Source organism: Cricetulus griseus, chromosome 9, assembly GCF_003668045.3.
Source record: "Cricetulus griseus strain 17A/GY chromosome 9, alternate assembly CriGri-PICRH-1.0, whole genome shotgun sequence".
NCBI classification, from domain to species: Eukaryota; Metazoa; Chordata; class Mammalia; order Rodentia; family Cricetidae; genus Cricetulus; species Cricetulus griseus.
Genome location: NC_048602.1, coordinates 25,023,367 through 25,045,333, shown reverse-complemented (window position 1 = coordinate 25,045,333; position 21,967 = coordinate 25,023,367). Strand labels below are relative to the sequence as shown.

The 21,967-nt window shown below is 47.3% G+C and overlaps 1 protein-coding gene across 1 annotated transcript; it reads left to right on the top strand.

The window, feature by feature from the left end:
• The first annotated feature begins 4,511 nt into the window (after positions 1 to 4,511).
• On the top strand, positions 4,512 to 21,725 carry LOC100758050 (zinc finger protein 773-like). Its single transcript, XM_035449184.1, is given in 8 exon segments — positions 4,512 to 4,753; positions 11,139 to 11,281; positions 11,396 to 11,472; positions 11,475 to 11,530; positions 11,532 to 11,601; positions 19,016 to 19,142; positions 19,646 to 19,732; positions 20,755 to 21,725. Coding segments are annotated over 8 exon segments (1,773 nt in total).
• The last annotated feature ends 242 nt before the right edge of the window (positions 21,726 to 21,967 follow it).

Here is a 21,967-nt window from a genome sequence, read left to right as displayed (position 1 = left end):
TTCCCAAGACCCGCTGGACTTTGTTTCTGCAAGCAATGTGGCAAGCACCCACGCCAAAACGATCCAGTTCTGAGCGGATTTTGTTATGAAGACAATAAAATCATGAGCTTTTATTCACTTTAAAAAAAATTCATTTGTGTAGTGTGTGTGTGTGTGTGTGTGTGTGTGTGTCCCTGCACTTGTGGAGGTCAGAGTACCTTTGACAAATGTCAGTTTTCGCCTTCCAAACTGTGGGTTCAGCTAATTACATTTAAATAGTTGCTTTCCACCTTTTAACTATATCGCTTTCCCTGGATTCTCATTTTTGACATGTATGTGCTGGATCATTGGTTCTCAACCTTCATAATGCTGCCACCCTTTAATAGAGCTCCTCATGTTATGGTGGTCCCCAACCATACAATTATTTTTGTTGCTACTTTGTAACTGTAATGCTGCTACTGTTACGAATTGAAGTATAAATATCTGTGTAGCCAGGCGTTGGTGGCGCACTCCTTCAATCCCAGCACTCGGGATGCAGAGGCAGACGGATGTGAGTTCAAGGCCAGCCTAATCTACAGAGCAAGATCCAGCACAGTCTCCAAAGCAATATAGAGAAACCCTGTCTCGAAAAAAATAGGTAAATAAATAAATATCTGTGTTTCCCGACAGTCTTAGGTGACCCCTGTGAAAGGGTCATTCTACCCCCAAAGGGGGTCCAGACCCACTGTGAGAACTACTGTGCTAGAGTGTGACACCTTCTGAAAGTAATTTTATTTTTGTTTGGTGTTTTGTGTTGTTGTTCTTTGAGACAGGCTCTCTCTACGTAGCCCTGGCTGGCCTGGAACTTGCTCTGTAGAGCAGATAAGACTTGAACTAAGAGATCTGCTAAAGATAAGCCCCACCACGTGATGCTCAGTTGTTTGGGGTGTGTGTGTGTGTGTGTGTGTGTGTGTGTGTGTGTGTGTGTGTCTGTCTGTTAAATTCGGGGTGCTGGCATTAAAGAGGTGAGCCGCCACTCCCAGCTTAGTCATTTCTTTCTTTTTTTTTTTTTTTTTCATCTCTGCCTCTGGAATGCTGGGATTAAAGGTGTGCACCACCACACCCCAAACCCAGCTGCACTTGCTGCTCCTGCAGAGACCTAGGGTGTTCAGTTGCCAATTCCACTGGGGGTTCACACCATTTGTCACTCCAGTTCCATGACATCCGGATGTCCTTTGCTAGGCTCCACAAGCCTCCGGGCATGTATGGCATATACATACATGCAGGCAGGCAGGCACTCATACATATAAAATAAAACTAGATTTTAAAATATGATTTATTTTCATTATAGGTGGCTTGATTGAAAGGAGAGGAGAGAAAGATCTGGAGAGAGGGACTTCCTTCACTGTGCAAGGAGCAGGCAAAAGCACCTTGGCCTGAGCACTGCCGTTTTGACCTCAGACTGTTTTGCCTGTAGGGTGAAACAAAAGTTCAGCTTTCCAAGCCCTAGGGCAGCTGAGAATTTTCCAATGACTGACCAGCCTCCTCCCTAAGCCACAGAAATAGTCGTTTTGCATCTTTAGTTCTTTACAAACACCATGGCTGTTCCTAGCCATGGAGGAACAAATGAGTCTGGTTGGTTGGACTGAAAGGCTTGCATTGTATATTGACTGACAATGACGGAACACTCAAGGAAACCCCTAATCTCTCAATCCTGGTTGGTGAAAACTGGAACTGGAACTTGGCAACAAATGTTGGTGATTTTTGTGATTATAAACCCGACTTCTAGCTGGGCATTGGTGGCGCACACCTTAAGTCCCAGCACTCGGGAGGCAGAGGCAGGCAGATCTCTGTGAGTTCGAGGCCAGCCTGGTCTCCAGAGTGAGTGCCAGGATAGGCTCCAAAGCTACACAGAGAAACCCTGTCTCGAAAAACCAAAAATGAATAAATAAATAAACCCAATTTCTGCCCCTGCTTGGGGCTGTCAGGAGAAACAAAGCTCCTAGGTCCTTGTCCTACAGCGCTGATCCATTAGTGCCTTGCCAATGTGGTGAACTATTAAAATATTTGGAACCCAGAAGTGTTGTCTCTCTCCTTCCTCGTGGTGCATAACTGGCTAGGTGTAACAATGGATGGTGGCGCCTTCTGACTGGCGGCTGAAGGACTGGACATTCCTAGAGTGTGAGGATTCTGGATTGTGACTGAGACATGGCTATTGGTGGCATAGATTGGTCTCAGCCGGCCTTCACGGCCACTCCCTGTGGTGAAAAGGAAGCCAGTCATGCAGTTGGCACAAGTAGCCTATCTGTGCCTCACCTCCTCAGCCTTATGCTGAGGGATGAGTCCCCTGTCCCCCATGGAAGGACTCTCAGCGGAAATTCCCTCCTTGGGGGGTCACACCAGGCAGTGAGCTGCAGATCTGCCTCTGTGTGTATCCACTGGGAACTATCTGATGAGTACTTGTTGAAACAGCATTTGGTCAAGATCCACACATAAACGAGAGATTAAACAGCATGGAAATAACATTATTATGAGCACTTAATGATCAGCACTTGAATAAAGATTCTTATTTATGAGGGATGGGGGGAGGGGAGGGAGAGGGAGAAGGGACTTACATGTGAAACAAGCTTGTTCCCTAACTTGAACTAATAAATAAAAGAAAAAAGAAAAAAATATTCTTTATTTATTTATTTATTTATTTATTTATTTATTTATTTTTACAAAGTGTCTAATTAAGAAGCCCTCCCTGGCTGGCTTGGAGCTTGCCAGGGTTATGTGGACCAAGTCGGCCTTGAACTCACAGAAGTCTACCTGATTCTGTCTCCAAGGGTGCTGAGATTGAAAGCCGGGTGCCACCACACCCATCCTTGATGAAAATGTAATTGTTGGACATGCTCACCTCAATGAAATGGATGCAGGATAAAACCACACATTTCCAAAAGCTGCCAGATTATGTGCACTACAATTCTTGCTAGAGAGAGGCCTCCCTTACTGTTAGGTCTCTAACCGGGGACAAATAGCTAACTGAGATGTCCATCAGCATACCAAAGCAGAAGCATTGCCTGCACCTATCTCCTATTTCCCTCAGTCTCTAACTCTCACAGGGCCTCCTGGCTAGCAGGCCCCACCCCCTACACTGAACTCTCCAGCCCAGGTTTTGGATTGGGCTTCCTTCCTCCCAGGTCATCTGGCCCCTGTATAACTCAGGCAATCTGGCTATGCCATGACCTTGGCCAGTGTCTTGGCTCAGAACACTCCTTTTGGTGGGTAGCTCCTCTTTCTCTGTCCCTTCTCTTCTCCTGGTCCAGCTCAGGGTCCTGTTCACTATTGCCCTGGCCTCTGGCTATGTTCTCCCTGATATCTACAGTAAAGCTTCTCTACCCTACCCAGCAGCTGTCAAGACCTTTCCTTCTTCTTTTATTTTTTTTTCATTCGTTTACCAAGTAGAGAGCACATAGGACTGACTTTGACACAGTAAGACTCCTTCTCGTGAAGGAGTGTCATTTATTATCCCCGTATTCCAGAGGATAACATGTAGGAGTTTGTTACCTTGTTCAGGAGCACACAGAATGAGACCTCATTAAGGACCGAGGCCAATGTGACAGTTAGTTATACTAGCCTTCGAGTACAAGGGAGGGCTTGGGTGGTCCATTTTATTTTATTTTATTTTATTTTATTTGAGACAGGGTTTCTCTGTGTAGCTTTGGAGCCTATCCTGGCACTCGCTCTGGAGACCAGGCTGGCCTCGAACTCACAGAGATCCGCTTGCCTCTGCCTCCCGAGAGCTGGGATTAAAGGCGAGCGCCACCAACGCCTGGCTTTGGATGATCCTTGATGATGCCAGCATCATTGCTATCCACAGCCTTGTTTCACCACAGGTTCCTTTTTATGGCAACCATGAAGAGATAGGTACTCGGAGGATGCTTCAGGAATGCACACTCCTTGGTTCCCGCTGAAGCTATCCTTGGTACTGCAGTGTTCTGGGACTTGTCTGCTTGCTGTTCTCTCTGATTTCCATGGAAGGCAATCACAGAAGGAAAAGCCATTGAATCAACAGGAGGGATTATATGGAGAGGTTCCCATTTCTGGCAACTCCTGTCTTAAGAGTCAGAGGTATTAAAGTTCCCATGGTGTACTAAAAAAAAAAAAAAAAAAAAAGCAAGCCTGGATATTGGAGACTGGAGAGATGGCTCAGTGGTTAAGAGCACTGGCTGTTCTTCCTGAGGTCCCGAGTTCAATTCCCAGCACCCACATACATGGCAATTTGCAACCATCTAGAATGAAGTCTGATGCCCTCTTCTGGCACGGAGGCATACGTGAAGAAAGAGCACTCATACATAAAATACATACATAAATTTTTTTAAAGTTTTAAATGCCTGCATGTGACAAATTGGGAATGCTCAGACCATACTAGGTGGCCATTATGTTGGAAAAACTGGAAAGCACATAGATTAAGACTTGAACAGTAGTAGCCTGAGCTGGACCTTGTATACCAAGATGGAAATGGAGTTTCAGGGCAAGAGAGCTGGGCACGTTGAGAGGAGTGTGTGGAGATGGCCTCTGGGGCGACGGAGAGTGGCAACCGAAACCTGGCTGTATTTGGGAGGCACGCTGTGGAGGGCCTCGCCGTTGAGAGGCTCCATGCCAAACATCTGGCTTTGATGGAGTCCATTTGTCCCCTTCCCTTTTGCCGCTCCATGCTGAACTCAGTTGTTAGGACGTACACCTGGCTGACCCCACCCCCTCACAACGGGCAGGCACGCACAGGAGGGATGGTCTACAGCACCCGTCACGCGTGAGGACTCTGCGCGTGCGTGGAACCTCAGCGAGCATGAGCAGCCTTCCCTTTAAAAGTCTCAACTTCCGGGCAGAAGAGACGGCTCAGAGGTTAAGAGCACTGACTGTTCTTCCAAAGGTCCTGAGTTCAATTCCCAGCAACCACATGGTGGCTCACTGCCATCCGTTATGAGATCTGGTGTGCAGATATACATGGAAGCAGAATGTTGTATACATAATAAATAAAATTTAAAAAAAAGTTCCAACTTCCCCGTTTGGATCTCCTCTCTCTGCCTCTCCATGGCGGTCAGTCATTAACGCTGTTTCTCTTCTCTCTTCCTCTCTCTACTCTGCCCGGCCTATAATAAACTGGTTAATGCATTCTCTTAGTCTCGTGTCTCATCTTGCGCTTTCCTTCTTTATTTCTAATTTAAGCAGAAACCTAACAACAGTGGTCAGTGAGACCATAAACAGAAACTGTGTGTCAGTATCCCGCGGACCCCATAGCCTTGGAGGTAACAAAGTAAACTTTGGTGCCCGTTTCGCAACCATGATGTCTGGCGTTCCAATCCCAGCATCCACACAACAAACTTGGCTTCCTGGAAACCTCTGCTTCTGAAGGATCTCAGAACCTCCAGTTCTGAAGGATCCGAAACCTTGTTCTGTCTCTCATTACTCACTTGCAAACTCAGAGGTGCAAACACAGGGACAGCCACCCACATATCAACTCACTGATAAATCAATACACCATACGCTCTTTTTTAGGTTTCCGTATGGCTTTTTTTAGAATTTAAATAACATTTTACGGACTGACCGAAGTTTCTCCTCCCAGTCAAACCCTCCCTGCCCCCATACCCTCCCTTTTCGTCAAGACTAGGTAAGGTCATCCGGCATGGGGAACAGGTTTCCAAAAGCCATCTAAGCACAAGGGACAGGTCCTGATCTCACTGCTAAAAGCCTTACACACCAAACTACACAACTGTTACACACATGCAGAGGGCCTAGGTCAGTCCCATGCCGGCTCCCTAACTGTTGGTCCAGAGTCCATGTGCTCCCACGAGCTCAGGTCAGCTGTCTCTGTGGGTTCCTCTGTCGTGATCTTGACCACACACCCCCTGGCTCATACAATCCCTTCTCCCTTTCTTCAGGACTCCCAGTGCTCAGCCCAGTGCTTGGCTATGGATCTCTGCATCTGCTTCCCTCGGTTACTAGATAGAGCATCTCTGATGACAATTAGGGTAGTCACCAATCGGATTACAGTAGATGGCCAGTCCAGACATCTTCTCCACTATTGCTAGGGGTCTTAGCTGGGTGTAAGGAGCCTTGTTACCAGGCAGGCAAAGGCCTGGCTGAAGACAGATTAAAAAGAAAGGGAGTATAAGCCCACTAACCGGCCATTGTAGATAAGAGTGAGAATGTGTAGAGTGTGGCAAAGTGTGATTAGCAAGATTTAGCAAACTATTTAAGGACCAGCTCAGAACTGGGAACTTTAGAGTGAACCATGACTCATGTCCTGGAGCTCTCCTCCGCTAACCTGAAACAACCAGTCGGTCAAGCTGAGAGCCTCAGGTTCTGAAACCCGATACCACAGCCTGAATTCAGAGGAATAGAAGTTCCCAGCCCGAACCTGCTGCGAGCCACTGCAGGAGAGGTGCCCCCTGCTGTGAGCCTATTATCTGTGGTTCTTGGGATTGTTTGCTTATGCTTGTGTGTGTGTTACTTTGATATAAGTGTGAAGTAAAACTTATATACTCAAAACCAGCTGGCTGAGTCTGTCATTCCTTACCAGTCAAAACCTGGTGAGGGCTGGAGACACTGGGGTTATCCTTGTAAATTCCTGGGGGTTTTGCTCCTGGGGCTCCAAGCTTCTCCCTAACCCCGGAATGCCCCGTCCCCCATCAAGACCTCTCTCTCATTACTCTCTCCCTCCAGCCCGCCTCCCCCTCCAGCCTGGCCAACCCACTCTCTCAAGTTGCCATCCCTCCATCCCTCTCTCCCCCAATTTACCCAGGAGACCCCCTTCTATTTTCCTTTCCCAGGGAAATCCACAAATCCCTCTTTGGGCCTTCCTGGTTATCTAGCCTCCCTAGGGCTGTGGATTGTAGGTTGACAAATGAAATACTTCAAGAATGTTCTGGGGGGAACTGGTGTTGGTATGTAAAATGAAAAAAAAATTATAAATAGAAAAAGAGAAAAGAACATTCCAACATAATGGTGATGGAAACACCTACGGAGAGTGGCCGGACGTAGAACTCAGCTGGTAGCATTCTTGCCTCGTAGGTGCACAGCTTAGCGTTTGAGCTCTATCAACACCACCGGGAAGGAGTGGCCCATAAATTCAAGAAGTAGAGGCAGGTGCATTCTCAGAAGTTCAAGGTCATCCTTAGCTACACAGCAAGTCTGACTGACCCAAGGCTACCTATGACCTTGTCTGAAAACAACAGCGATTAAACAGATCCGTAGGGGAAAAGAAAAGGGGTAGATTAAGAGTTCAAGGGTGTTGTGAGAGCAAAGGTCCTTGTGCCCACACATCTCCAAAGAACTGAAGAACATAAAGCACTCAGGATTGTTCTTTCCAAGGCAAAGATGTAAAACCTGTTTCTCCAGAAAGCTGGCAAGTGGAAGTAATTAATAGCCTCCTGACCAACATTATCTGTTGAGCCAGGCCATATCAACTTCCTACAACCAGGACCGGAGGTGGCTAGTAATCTAAATGACCCTTACAGATGGGGCCTCCCTGAGCTGCCGCATTCACGACTAAAGATACCAAATAGTCTAAATGACTCTTTTACATTATCTGTATAGTCAGAAGTCCCACAAAACTCCCACTATCGAGACCAGAAGTGTCTAGTAACCCAAAATGACCTCTATGCTATCTGTGTGACTGAGACCAGGCCAGACCCTTAGGGCCTTAAGCTAGTACAGGTAGCCTATCTCTGGAAGCCACCCTTTTGGAAGAAATGACATGTCCCAGAGTCAACTTCCAACGTAATTATGCTTCCTCGTGCACTGGGGATTGTGTTGCACCAGGAAAACTTTTTTTTTTTTCAAATTACAGTGTTTAAATTTTTGCACATAAACAGCCTGAGATCAGCCTTCCCTGAGGTCTTGATCCAGGTTTCCAGAAAATCTGACTGTAGCTTTCATTCTCACCTCTTGGGGGTTGACTTCCTTGCTGTGACTACCCACAAGGGCCCCCTCACAAGGGCAGTCTAAATGAAATCTGAAGGATGCTGGAGCTTATAGAGAAAACTCACTGAGCATACTCAAGACCCAACCTGTTGCTGTTTCAGGCTGTGTCCTGGAATTTATTATGCAAATTCAGGGAGATATGAGTGAATTTAACAAGGAGATAATTTAATATGAAGAAAATGGTGAAGAAAAGTAAGTAGTTTGCTACTTTTAGAATAATGGTGTTCTTACAATTCTACACATACATAGCCTGTTTATATAATCCATTTGTTTAATCCTGTAGCAACATTAAACTCCCTTCAAAAATCTATTTCTGTATTTTTGTTAGACCCCCGGAAAACTCAGGCCTCCGGGTTCTCAACCCAGGACCACAGTCACCCCAATCACCAGGCGGATTCGAAAGCTTGCTGCAAACTGCATGAGGCTTTATAGTTGTTTAACGAGCTAACCCCATGCTAGCTCAGGTCTTTCACCCACCCGCCATGGTGGATGGCTAGTAAAGACAACTCAGAATTGTCTGCATAGAGATCTTATAGGGCAGTGTAGGGGAGTGTCTAGGGGTATGCACAGGCTCAGGATTGGTGTGCCTCCAGGCTTGGAGGGCTTGCCCTGTGTTGATTGGTCAACTGGTTGTTATGGTCCATAGGCCCTCCCAGAGTGGTTGCTATGCTCTGCTCGTCATTGCTGTGTGCTTGCCCGTAAAGCACACCCAGAGCCGTAAACCATAGCACCACCAGCTAACTTCTGATTGGTTCCTTGCCATGAGGCAGGGATCTGACCTCTAGTGACCAAGGCAAGGTCAGAAAAGCACGCATTACTGTCATGGCTTCCGAAAGGGGCAGGCATCTGACCTTAGTGACTAAGACAAGGTCAGACAAATACGTGTTCGACTGTTATGGCTGCCTAAATGGGGAGCTGATCCCTTCATTTTAATATGTTTGCAAATTCAACAAAATGTTCCTGAGAAATTCGTACAGTGTGTCTAAAAAGTTTCTTTAGATTTATTTTATCATTTCACTTGTCTGAGTGGTTAGCCTGCATACATGCATTGTATATGAACCATGTATATGTCTGGTTCCTTGGTGCCCTCGGGAGGTCAGAAGAGGGCATTTGATGGCCTGGAACTGGAGATACAGATAGTTATGGACCACCACTGGGTACTGGGAATCAAACTAGCGTCCTATGCAAGATCAACAAGTGTTCTTAACCTGTTCTTAACCAACTCTCCAGCTCCTTGCATGTTGACTTTTTATTAGCAGACAGTCTTCAGGTTCGGCCACTTGGAATGGGAGCAACTCAAGAGGCTCTCTTGTGCTCCCCCATATACCTGGAAAACTCCCTAGCAATGGGTTCATTGGACACTTTAGAGTCCATCCATTGAGGTCTTTGTAGCTTCCCCCACCATGTGTGTTCATCTCTCTGGGAGATATTCTCTTATCCCTGGACTCTGACTTTCCTGCAGGTTTTACTGGACTCATGAATTTTGCTATGACCATATTTTATAGTATGTATATCAGATTCATCAAAGAAGGACCATGCCCTACTGGCCAGCTCCACTTTATGGCTCAGATTAGAATTGTCTAAAACCTAGCGGGCTCAGAGGATAAGAGCACTGGCTGCTCTTCCAGAGGCCCTGAGTTCACTTCCCAGCAACCACACGGTGGCTCACAACCATCTACAATGAGCTCTGTGCTCTCTTCTGACCTGCATGCGGAACACTATATACATAATAAATAAATCTAAAATCTACTTTCTAATACATTTCTAGACAATAATTTATTATTATTTTGGTTTTTGGAGACAGAATTTCTCTGTGTATATCTCTGGTGGCCCTGGAACTGCCTGCATAGACCAGGCTGGCCTCAAACTCACAGAGATCCACTTGCCTCTGCCTCCCGAGTGCTGAGATTAAGGGCACCACCATCTATTATTATTATTATTATTATTATTATTATTATTATTATTATTGAGACAAGGTCTTCCTATATATCCTTGGCTGACCTGGAACTCACTATGTAGACCAGGCTATCCTCACAGAGATGGCCTCCCTCTGTCTCCCCTAAGTGCTGAGATTAAAGACCTGTGCCAAAGTCAGACAGTGATGGCGCACGCCTTTAATCCCAGCACGTGGGAGGCAGAGGCAGGCGGATCTCTGTGAGTTTGAGACCAGCCTGATCTATAAGAGCTAGTTCCAGGACACCCTCCAAAGCCATAGAGAAATCCTGTCTCGAACCCCCCCACAAAAAAAATAAATAAATGCCTGTGCCACCACTCCCAGCTTAATGATTTATCTCCTTGGCTTGATTTAAGAAGGGGGAGGCTTCCCACTGTCCCAATGCTTTACTGTGCCAATCACACCTCACCACCACCTATTCCTATAGCTCACTGTGACCTAACAGAAAGGATGCTGGATATAAAATGATGACCATTGCAGAAAGGACAAAAGTGTTAGACCTTTAATAGCATATCACATGGTCAGTGGCCATATTGATTCACACACACACACACACACACACACACACACACACACACACACCTTTACAGAATCAACACTCTCCACCCAGCTCCAGAATGTTCCAGAATGACAGGAATATTTCATCATCTCTTGTCTTCTAGGGTCTCCTGTGGAGGTTCATCCCTACTTCGTGGAAAAAAGAGAATCGGGAGAATCAGAGACATGATAGTGTAGCCCAAAGCAGCAGAATAGTGTACAGTGAAGGGTTAGCATCTCTTCAATCCGCAGCACCGGCAGCATCCTGCCCACCTGTGGGGCGTGGGTTCGGAATTCACAAATAGTGGAGTAGTGGGAATACAGAAGAGGAAAGGGCGCAGGGGACCGTGTGTGTGTGTGTGTGTGTGTGTGTGTGTGTGTGTGTGTGTGTGTGTGTGTGTGTGCGCTGGCTTATGGATCTAGCCTTTGGCTCTGCCATAATGAACATCTCCTAAACCCAGGAGAGAAAAGACAGGAATACAGGTGGAGGAGAAAGGAAATGCACCACCTTGGAACAGCGGAGACCTCTTTCCCGAATTGGGACTGATTTCACATTTTTGTACATCAGATATGACATTGCCACCTTTGGCTTCTAAGCTGAGCATCCCCTTGAGAAGGGAAGTTTGGGAATGCACACCGGATGCAGACCCAGGAATCCCCCTTACTGTGGGCTTGATGATCAGCGAAACGGAAACCCCTGGCGCATCTGTGACCATTGCAGGAGTCCCTTTAACTCCTTGCACGCCGCTTCTATAGCTCCCGCTTCTTTGGCTGAGTCCTTGTTTCCAGGGTGCATCTTCTCTGAACTACATTACCCAGAAGAGACAGCGCAGACGGGCTCAGCCAATGAAAACTGTCGCTTCCGCGGGCTTTGACAAAAAGAAAAAAAGAAAAGACAAGACAAAAAAAAGCATAGGGACTTAGCGGTTGTGGGCAGGTGGTTGGTTGTTTCCCTGGATGCTCGCCTCAAACCATTAGAAAAACTGGTTTTTTTCTCACCTCGTTGTCCAGGACTGGAAGGCTGGACAGGAGCGAGGCTTTGTGCTCTCTCTAGCACGCACACCGGTTTGAAGTCTGCATCGATCCCCTGTGACAGGTTGCAGGCCTGGGGAGACAGCATGTCTACGGACCCAGCTATCCCGCAGAGTCCCCCTGCGGTGGCTGGGCCGGGAGCCCAGGCACAGGTGCGTACCACGTGATCAAGGCTTGCCCGAAAGGAGGCTTGGCTGTTGGTCGAAAAGCCTGGGAAGATTTGTGAGTGTAAGACTTGCTCAGGGCCACAGAAGGCTGGGCAGGTGGTTTTTTTGGTTTTTGTTTTTTGGTTTTTGGTTTGGTTTGGGTTTTAGTTTGTTTTAAGACGGGAGCTCATGTAGCACAGGCTGGTCTCAAACTCACAATCGTCCTGCTGTCCTGCTACAGCCTCCTGGACCCTGGGATTACAGACATGTGCCCCCCCCACACACACTTAACCAATTTTCTTCCCTCCCTATCTCCCTATCTCCTTCCCCCCCCCTCCCTTTCCGTTTTCTCTTCTTGTTTGAGGCAGGGGTCTCACTGTGTAGCCCTGGCTGGTCTGGAAGTTACCTGAACAACAGTTCAGGCGGGCCCTGAACTCAAAGAGGTTTGCTCATAACTGGCATGGGCCACCATGGCTGGCCCCAATCTTTCTCCAAAAAAAAAAAAAAAAAAAAAAAAAAAGCATTATTTTGTGTTTGCCTTCATGTATAGGGGGAGAGAGGGGGTCCATGCATGCATAGTACACATGTAGACGGCAGAGCACAACTTTTGTTGATTGTTTGGTTCAAACCTTCATGTGGGGTCTGGGACTTGAACTTAGATCGTCTGGTTTCTGTAGTAAGCTCATTTACCAAACCGTCTTACCAACCCAGACCCGAATTCATTCTGTAGGTCCACAGATCTCGCATTTTTCCTTCCACAAGAAAGAAATCCCCATGGAATGGGTCCAGTTTCCCCTTCGTGCTCTGCCTAGGTTCTCCTGTCCGGGATTGCCCAGTCTCGGTTGCCACTGCCTGGGATGTCTGTCTGCTTTGATGTCTGTCACGACAGTTTCCCTAATCCACTCAGCTCTGGGTGGGGGAAGAAAGGCTGAAGGTTTATTACTACTTTATGATCCTAAGACTGGAATCCAGGGTCTCCTGCATGGTCATCCCCAGCCCTTGACTGAGCCACAGCAGCTCCAAGAATAGAGTCCCGTGGTCGGATATGGTGTTGGTAGTTGGTATCTGCAGGACTGGACATTCCTAGAGTGTGAGGATTCTGGATTGTGACTGAGACATGCCTATTGGTGGCACAGATTGGTCTCAGCCGGCCTTCACGGCCACTCCCTTTGGAGCAAAGGAAGCCAGTCATGCAGTTGGCACGAGTAGCCTATCTGTGCCTCACCTCCTCAGCCTTACGCAGAGGGATGAGTCCCCTGTCCCCCATGGAAGGACTCTCAGCGGAAAGTCCCTCCTTGGGGGGTCACACCAGGCAGTGAGCTGCAGATCTGCCTCTGTGTCTATTCACTGGGAACAATCGGATGAGTACTTGTTGAGACAGTATTTGGTCAAGATTCATACATAAATGGACAATTAAAACATCATGGAAATAACATTACCATGAGGACTTAACAATTGCTTGGAAACATATGCCAAATTTGGCTAAAGCCTAATGGGTTAAATATCACATTCTTTTCATTGTTTGCTTTCTTGCTTGCTTTTATGTTATGGGTGTTTTGCCGTTTGTTTTGTCTGTCTGTGCACCACTTGTGTGCTTGGTGCCTGCAAAGGCCAGAAGAAGGTATTGGATCCCCTGGGATTGGCATTGCAGTGTGAGCTACCATGTGAATGCCGAGAATCAAACCTAGGTCTTCTGGAAGAGCAACCAGTGTTCTTAATAGCCGCCAAGCCATCTCTCTGGCCCCAAATATCACATTTTTTTTAAATATTTTATTTATTATGTATACAGTCTTCTCTGCCTGCATGTCAGCAGAGGGCACCAGATCTCATTCAAGGTGGTTGTGAGCCACAGTGTGGTTGCTGGGAATTGAACTCAGGACCTCTGGAAGAGCAGTCAGTGCTCTTAACCTCTGAGCCATCTCTCCAGCCCCACAAATATCACATTCTTAAATAAGCGTATATAAAATTTTAAGAAGCGTATATAAAATAAAAGAAAGTGGCTGATTAGCAAACCTGTATTCCTTGCTATTCTGTTCACAATAGCCAGAAATATAAACTGCCTAGATGTTCCTCACTGGGACTGGATAGTGAAAAGCTGATACATTTGCCCAATGGCATATTATCCCACTGTTGAGAAAGACAAAATTATGACATTCACAGGTAAACAGATGGAGTTGGAAACAGTCGTTTGGAGTGAGGTAACCCATGTCCAGAAAGAGAATTTTTTTTTTCTTTCATTTGTGGTTGTTAACTTGGAATCTTCCGATGTGCGTATTAAATTTGGATTATCCAGAGAAGCTAGAAAATTGACAGGTGGGGGGCTTTCAAGGGAGGGGAGATAGGATGTAATGGGATAAAGGGGAATAGTGGAAGAATAAGAGTTGAATTTAGGTGGGTGTGGGTGTGGGAGGTCAGGGTAGAGAGGGGGTTCTGGGGGATAAATAGCACTAAACGCTTTCTGAGAAATCGTATGGGAAGTGGGTGTGGTGACTCACGCCTTTAATCCCAGCACGAGTAAAGCAGAAGGAGGTGGATTTCCGTGAGATCAAAGCCAGCTTGTTCTACATAATGAGTTCCAGAACAGCCAGAGCCACGTAGAGAGACGTTGTCTCAAAAAAAAAAAAAAGGAAACAATTTTTAAAAAATCTTATAGAAATCCACTACTATAGAAGCTTCCTAACACACACACACACACACACACACACACACACACACACACACACTCTTACTCTACAATGGGGGTTGCCTGATTTCTTGCTGTAATAAAGACCACTATCAAACCAAACATTGGAGGAACGGGTTTATTTGGCTGTCTTAGAGTTTCTATTGCTGTGATGAAACCCCATGGCCCCTGTAACTTGGGGAGAAAAGGGTTTATTTGACTTACACGTCCACAGCACTGTTCATCATCAAAGGAAGTCAGGACAGGAAGGCAAACAGGGCAGGAAGGTGGGAGCTGATGCAGAGGCCATGGAGGCGTGCTGTTTATTGGCTTGCTCCTCATGGCTTGCTCAGCCTGCTTTCTTAGAGAACCCGGGGTACCTCCCCATCAACCACTAGTTAATAAAATGCCCTAGAGCCATTCTTTTTTCAATATTTTATTTATTTATTATCTATACAACATTCTGCTTCCATGTCTATCTGCACACCAGAAGAGGGCACCAGATCTCATAACAGATGGTTGTGAGCCACCATGTGGTTGCTGGGAATTGAACTCAGGACCTCTGGAAGAGCAGCCGGTGCTCTTAACCTCTGAGCCATCTCTCCAGCCCCCTAGAGCCATTCTTATGCAGTCATTTTTTCAATTGAGGTTCCCTTCCTTCAGATAACTCTGGTTGGGTCAAGTTGCCATAAAAACTAGCCATCACATTGGCTTATACTTCCGTTTCTTAGTCGTTCGTCATTAAGCGAGTCAGACAAGGACTCAAGGCAGGAACTGGAACAGAGACCACAGAGAAATATTGCTTTCTCGATGGCTCCCCATGGCTTGCTCTCTCAGCTTGCTTCTGCTATGACTCAGGTCCACCTTTTCGGGGGTGGCAATGACCACCAGAGGCTGGGTCCTCTCACAACAGCCATTAATCAAGGAAGTCCCCCCATACACTCATACACATGGCCACAGAACAATCTGATGACCCTTCCTCAGTTAAGATTCCCTGTTTCTTTGTCTTAAGTTGGCAGAAACTGACCACCCCCAACTATACTAACCAATAGGAAGCCTAGTACCAAGAGCGAATGGGTTACTACTTTTGTAGCTGTTGGCCAGTGAGATCCCATAGGCCACCAAACATTACAGGCTATGGCTACCTTTCAGAACTTGACGGTAAGATCCTAGGGCTGAAGACGCATCACGCTTGAGTCCTAAACCATGGAGAAGTCACACCGGCAGTCACCTGGAAGTGTCATCCCTACATGGTACCTTTCCTAGTGCTGGGAGATGCTATGCATGCAACCAGAGAAGAAAAGTAATCGCTAATCTTAACCAGCTGTGCTTAACCCTGAACCTATACTAACAAGCCTGGCAGTGCCCGTTTGTGCTAAAAGCCTTGACTGCAGTATCCTACAGCCAGGAAGGGACTGCACAGAGTACTTGGCGGGTAGGACTCAGTGCAGAACAATAGAACTCCTGTCGAGGAATGGGTGTCATTCTCATCCCCATGTTCCGGAAGCCAACACTGAGGGGTGAATGGCTTGTCCAAGGGCACACAGTTAATAATAAGAGACCTCACTGAGGTCCAAAGCTCAGGTTAGACATACCCATCTGAGGTATGAGGTGGGGGCTGTGGGGCTTGGATGGTCCTTCAGGATGCCAACATCACTGCGTTTTACTCACAGCCTTCTTTGCCCACAGGTTCCCATAAGTGCAAAGACACCGACTGACTGTAAAGAGGTAAGTGGAAGGTGCCACAGAAACTCCCACTCGTCAATCCCCTCCTAAGTGATGTCTGGGGTTATAGTCCTTTTGGGACTGTTTGTGTGCTATTCTATCCTTCTGTCTGATTTTTTTTTTTTTTTTTGGTTTTTTGAGATAGGGTTTCTCTGTGTTATTGTGGGAAATTACCAATACAGAGTCAGGTAGAAATATAAGGGTATTTAATAGGGAAAAGCCTTACTTACAGAGCGACCTAGCCAGCCGGCGTGGCAGCAGCCTGTACAGCAAGCAGCAAAGAGAAACGGAAAGCGCAAACACAGTCACACTATGTCACTCTGACCATGCCCTCACAAGCGTGGTCAGGCACACCTGTAGCCAGCCCCTAAGAAGGCGTGGCTACAGCTTCTCCTACACTGTGCAGCTTTGGAGCCTATCCTGGCACTCTCTCTGGAGACCAGGCTGGCCTGGAACTCACAGAGATCCGCCTGCCTCTGCCTCTGCTTCCCGAGTGCTGGGACTAAAGGAGTGCGCCACCACCGCCCGGCCCTTCTGTCTGATTTTCATGGAAGATGATTATAGAATGTAAGGTCTGTGCATCCAGAGCAGGAGCTGTATGGACAGGCTCCATTTATGGAAGAAGCCACTCCGTTAAGCTTCAGAGGTATTGAGGTTCCAGTGCTGAGTGGAGGGAAACGCCTGAAGGTGAGATGGGTTAGGAACGCTCGGGAGGCCTCGGGTGTGCTGAGGATTTGCAGGGTGTGGGGCAAGGCAGCTCTCGGGAGTGGTACAGGAGATGAGAAGCCGTAGGCTTGAAAACTACAACGGGAAAGGAGGGGCATTGTGAAGAGCGATTGGCATAGAAACAGGTGGTGTGAACACAAGGACTCCAGGCTCTCATGCCGGGGTAGAGTGGAGAGCAGGGGCTCAGGTCTGCGCAAATCTGGTTAGCTTGCTGTAGAGGAACCTATGGAGACTGGGTGGCAGAAAAGTGGAACTGTCCACACCACCTGTCAAAATGGCATGAATTTTATTCATCTCTCTTTCTGTGCCTGGGGCTGAAAACAGTGGTCACTGCAACCTTTCTCTCTCTCTCTCTCTCTCTCTCTCTCTCTCTCTCTCTCTCTCTCTCTAAGTTAAAACAATCTGGCTTTGATTGCCAATCCCAATTCCCTCTCCCTCCTTTCCTCCCCTGCCCCCACCTACCCCCATCCCATCCCCTTTCTGCTCCCCAGGGAGGGTGAGGCCTTCCATGGAGATCTTAAAAGTCTGTCACATCATTTGGAGCAGGGCCTAGCCCTTCCCCATGTGTCGAGGCTAAAAGAGTATCCCTCTATGTGGAATGGGCTCCCAAGGTCCATTCCTGTACTGGGGATAAATACTGATCCACTGCCAGAGGCCCCATAAATTGCCTAGGCCTCCTAACTGACTTCCTCCTTCAGGGGGCTGGGTTGGTCCTATGCTGGTTTCCCAGCTGTCAGTCTAGGGTCCATAATGCTCCCCCTTGTTCATAGCTGTTTCTGTGAGTTTCTCCAACCTGGGCTTGCCCCCTTTGTTCATCACTCCTCCCTCTCTGAAACCGGATTCCAGGAATCTGGTTCAGCGCTTAGCTGTGAATCTCGGCTTCTGCTTCCATCAGCTACTGAATGAAGGCTCTAGAATGGCATATAAGGTAGTCATCAATCTCACTACCTTAAGTAATCTCACTACCTCACTACTCATTTAAGGTTGCCTCTCCACTATTGCTTAGATTCTTAGTTGGGGTCATCCTTGTGGATCTCTTGACATTTCCCTAGTGCCAGATTTCTCTTTAAACCTATAATGGCTCCCCCTATGATGGTATCTCTTTTCTTCTCGCCTGTTTTTCCCATCCTGTTCCATCATGTCCTTCTTTCCCCCTCCTCTTTCTTCTAACTCCCTCCCTCCCCCCTCTCCCTATGCTCCCAATTTGCTCAGAAGATCTTGTCCCTTTCCCCTTCACTGGGGAACCATGTATGTCTCTCTTAGGGTCCTCTTTGCTTCCTAGCTTCTCTGGTGGTGTGGATTGTAGGCTGGTAACCTTTCCTCTATGTGTAATAAACACATATGAGTGAGTACATACCATGTTTGTCTTTTTGTGATTGGGTTACCTCACTCAGGATGGTTTCTTCTAGTTCCATCCATTTTCCTGTGAATTTCAAGATTCCATTGTTTTTTTTTTTTTTTTTTCCACTGAGTAAGTACTCCATTGTGTAAATGTACCACATTTTCTCTATCCATTCTTCAGTTGGGGGGCAACTATGTTGGTTCCAGGTTCTGGCTATTACAAACAATGCTGCTGTGAACATGGTTGAGCAGATGTCCTTGTTGTATGAATGTGCATCCTTTGGGTATCTGCCTAAGAGTGGAATTGCTGGAACTTGTGGTAGACTGATTCCCATCTTCCTGAGGAACTGTCACACTGATTTCTAAAGTGGCTGTACAAGTTGGCACTCCCACCAGCAGTGGAGGCGAGTTCCTCTTTCTCCACATCCTCTCCAGCATAAACTGTCATTGGTGTTTTTGATTTTAGACATTCTGACAGGAGTAAGATGGTATCTCAGAGTAGTTTTGATTTGCATTTCCCTGATGGCTAAGGATGTTGAACACTTTCTTATCTGTCTTTCAGCCATTTTAGATTCCTCTATTGAGAATTGTCTATTTAGTTTTGTACCCCACTTTCTAATTGGATTATTTGGTGTTTTGGTGACTAGCTTCTTGAGTTCTTTGTGTATTTTGGAAATCAGCTCTGTCAGATGTGGGGTTGGTGACTATCTTTTCCCCACTCTGTGGGCTGCCGTTTTGTCTTGTTGACTGTGCCCTTTGCCTTACAGAGGCTTCTCAGTTTCAGGAGGTTCCACTTGTCTGTCTCAGGGTCACTGCAACCTTGAGTAGAGACTGACTGTCAATGGATGAAGATCCTGGTGCCCTCTGGAGAAGGAGGCCAAGTGGGAGTGGCTGTATCTGACATGTCAAAAGTTCAAGGAAAGGAGACTTTTTCTTATTAACTCAATCAGCTCTCTCTTGTGGCAGGGTTGTGTGTCCTTTAACGATGTGGCTATCTACTTCTTGAGGGAGGAATGGACACTGCTTGATGGCTCTCAGAGGCGTCTGTATCACCACGTGATGATGGAGGTCTTTGTTCTAATGTCCTCATTGGGTAAGCTACCTACCCCCACCCCACCCCATTCTGTAAGAGCATCCTGTCTGGCTTGGCTTCTTTTCTAGAGAGAGATGTCTCCTTCCCGAACTGGTCCATGGACCATTGATTCTTCCCCGCCCCCATCCTGGAGTAGGAAATGGAGATGAAAGACCTGGGCATGGTACACTAGTGCCTTCTCTTTCTTAAGTACAGCAGAGGGACATAGGAAACAGCCTGGGGTGAAGAATCTTATAGTAGCTTTACAGAGTTCACACTGATAGCCCCTCCGTGACACTGTAAATACATGGCATTCCTATGACCCAGGTACCATTCTCTTCCTCTGGGAGACTTGGGTCTGCCTGTGGCAGGAATTGCGGCAGTGATGTGGACACTATTTGGTGGAGTTTCTAGCAAGATCTCTGCAAGGGTCTCTGTCATTCGTTTTCTTTCCTGTGGGTTGCCATGAGTTCCGTCACTCTGACTTGGTATGGGACATTGACGTGTTCTGCTCTTTACTTTAGGACTCATACCTTCAGGGACCCATGACATCGCTCAGCTGGCGTCTTCCAGAGATCGCTTCATCCCTGCACTGAGATTCCTGACTCCAAGTATGTGGACAGGTCCTTGGAGGGTGGAGGCTGCTGATGTATGCACTCTGGAGGGGGTCATATCTTTCTATTGGTTCTGATGTTTGGTTGCCAGGGCAAAGGATGAGGGTAGAGTCCATCTGTCTATATTTGCCCGGTTACCTACCAGTCATTGCTATTATTTCAGAGTCAGGGCTCTCTTTCTCTCACCTGTGAATCATTTGTGTTTTGCCTGCTCCTCTTGGCACTATATAACACTGGTTTTCCTTAATTGTGTTCTTAGTGTGCACAAGTCCCCGGAGCAGTCCTTGAATACAGGTTCTTTGGGTGTTGTATTTAAGGGGCATAGACACAGCCTTCTGCATCAAGTTGAACATCTCTGTCTTAAAGTTTCTTTTACTGCGATAAAAACCGTGACCAAAAGCAACTTGAAAGAGTTTATTTCACCCTACATTTCCCAGCAACGGCCCATCTCTAAGAATAGCTCAAGGCAAGAACGGGAGCAGAGGCCATGGAGGCACACTTCTTACTGGCTTACTCCTCATGGCTTGCTCAACCACCATCACCTGATCAGGGATGGGACCAGCCCCTATGAGCTTGGCTCACCTAAACACCTATTATTAATAAAAATACGACCCTTGATTATTCTATGAAGGCATTTTCACAATTGAGGTTCCCTATTCTCAGATGAGCCTAGCTTGCGTAAAGCAGAGAGAGAGAGAGAGAGAGAGAGAGAGAGAGAGAGAGAGAGAGAGAGAGAACAACTAGGACGGTCTCCAACAATCGAGGCTCTGCCGAAAGCTATGTTCTGAGGAAGGAGTTCAGGTCCCCGTCACTCCTCAAAGTGCTGCCTGCCATTCTTCTGGTTTTGCTCATGGGGTTTCCTGGGCGAGGGAACTTCCAACTCCATTGCTGTAGTAGGCTCTGCCCATCTTAGAGTTTCTGTGAGAAACCTCAGGTACCGTAGATCACTCGTGTGTGTTGCGGCTTCAAAATCTACATATCCTTTACCATTGTTTCTCCATGTTTGGGTTGCCAAAAAGGAGTTAAGGTTGAAAAGATACCTAGTGGGCAGAAGACTCCCGGAGAAGGAAGGCTTCCTGTGACCACGCTCCAACAGCCAGAGCTGAGCGGTGCTGAGAATTCCTTACGCAGAGAAGAGAGGAGGATCCCAGTTGTGAAGATCAGGAGAATTGACCTTTCAGAGAAGAAGAGGTCACAAAGCACAGACAATGTGGGGGACCTCGGGACCCCCTCGGGTCCTCTGGGGCATCCTGCGACTGGCAGGAATACAGAGCCACCCAGGAGCACCGAGAGGAAAAAGGCCACTCCCGGTGAGACGAGGGGCCTCAAATGCGGCGACTGTGGCAAATCCTTCAGTTGTAAGTCTCTGCTTATCCGACACCGGAGGACACACACTGGAGAAAAGCCCTTCAAGTGCAGCGACTGTGAGAAGTCCTTCATCCAAAAGGCCGACCTGAACCAACATGTCAAAGTTCACACTGGGGAGAAGCCTTTCAGGTGCAGCGAATGCGGGAAAGACTTCAAACACAACCGCTCCCTCGTCGGGCATCTGAGACTTCACACCGGAGAGAGACCCTTCAAGTGCAGCCAGTGCGGGGAGTCGTACATGAACAAATCCAGCCTGGTCCGTCACAACCGGCTCCACACTGGAGAGAAGCCTTACAAGTGCGGCGAGTGTGGCAAATGCTTCAAGGAAAGATCCAGCCTTGTTTATCACGCCCGAGTGCACACCGGAGAGAGGCCCTTTAAGTGCAGCCAGTGTGGCAAGTCTTTTAAAAAGAACTCACACCTCGCGAAACACCGAAAAATCCACAGCAGAGGGAAGCCGTTCAAGTGCCTGGTGTGTGGCAGGGCCTTCACGATGACGTACAGCCTCATGAAACATCAGAGATTTCACACTGCCACAAAGCATCACGAGTGCAAGGACTGTGGCAAAGTGTTTTGCTACAGGACTGGACTTTCCAGACACCGGAAGACTCATGCCGAATAGAGGTATGGAGTGGCTGGGGCTGGAGAGGTGGCTCAGAGGTTGAGAGCACTGACTGTCCTTCCAGAGGTCCTGAGTTCAATTCCCAGCAGCCGCATGGTGGCTCACAGCTGCCTTGAGTGAGATCTGGTGCCCTCTGCCTGCATGCAGGCAGAAGACTGTATACATAATAAATAAATAACATCTTTTTTTAAAAAAGTCATTAAAAAAAAAAGAAGCATTGAGTGGCATGAACGTGGGAGATA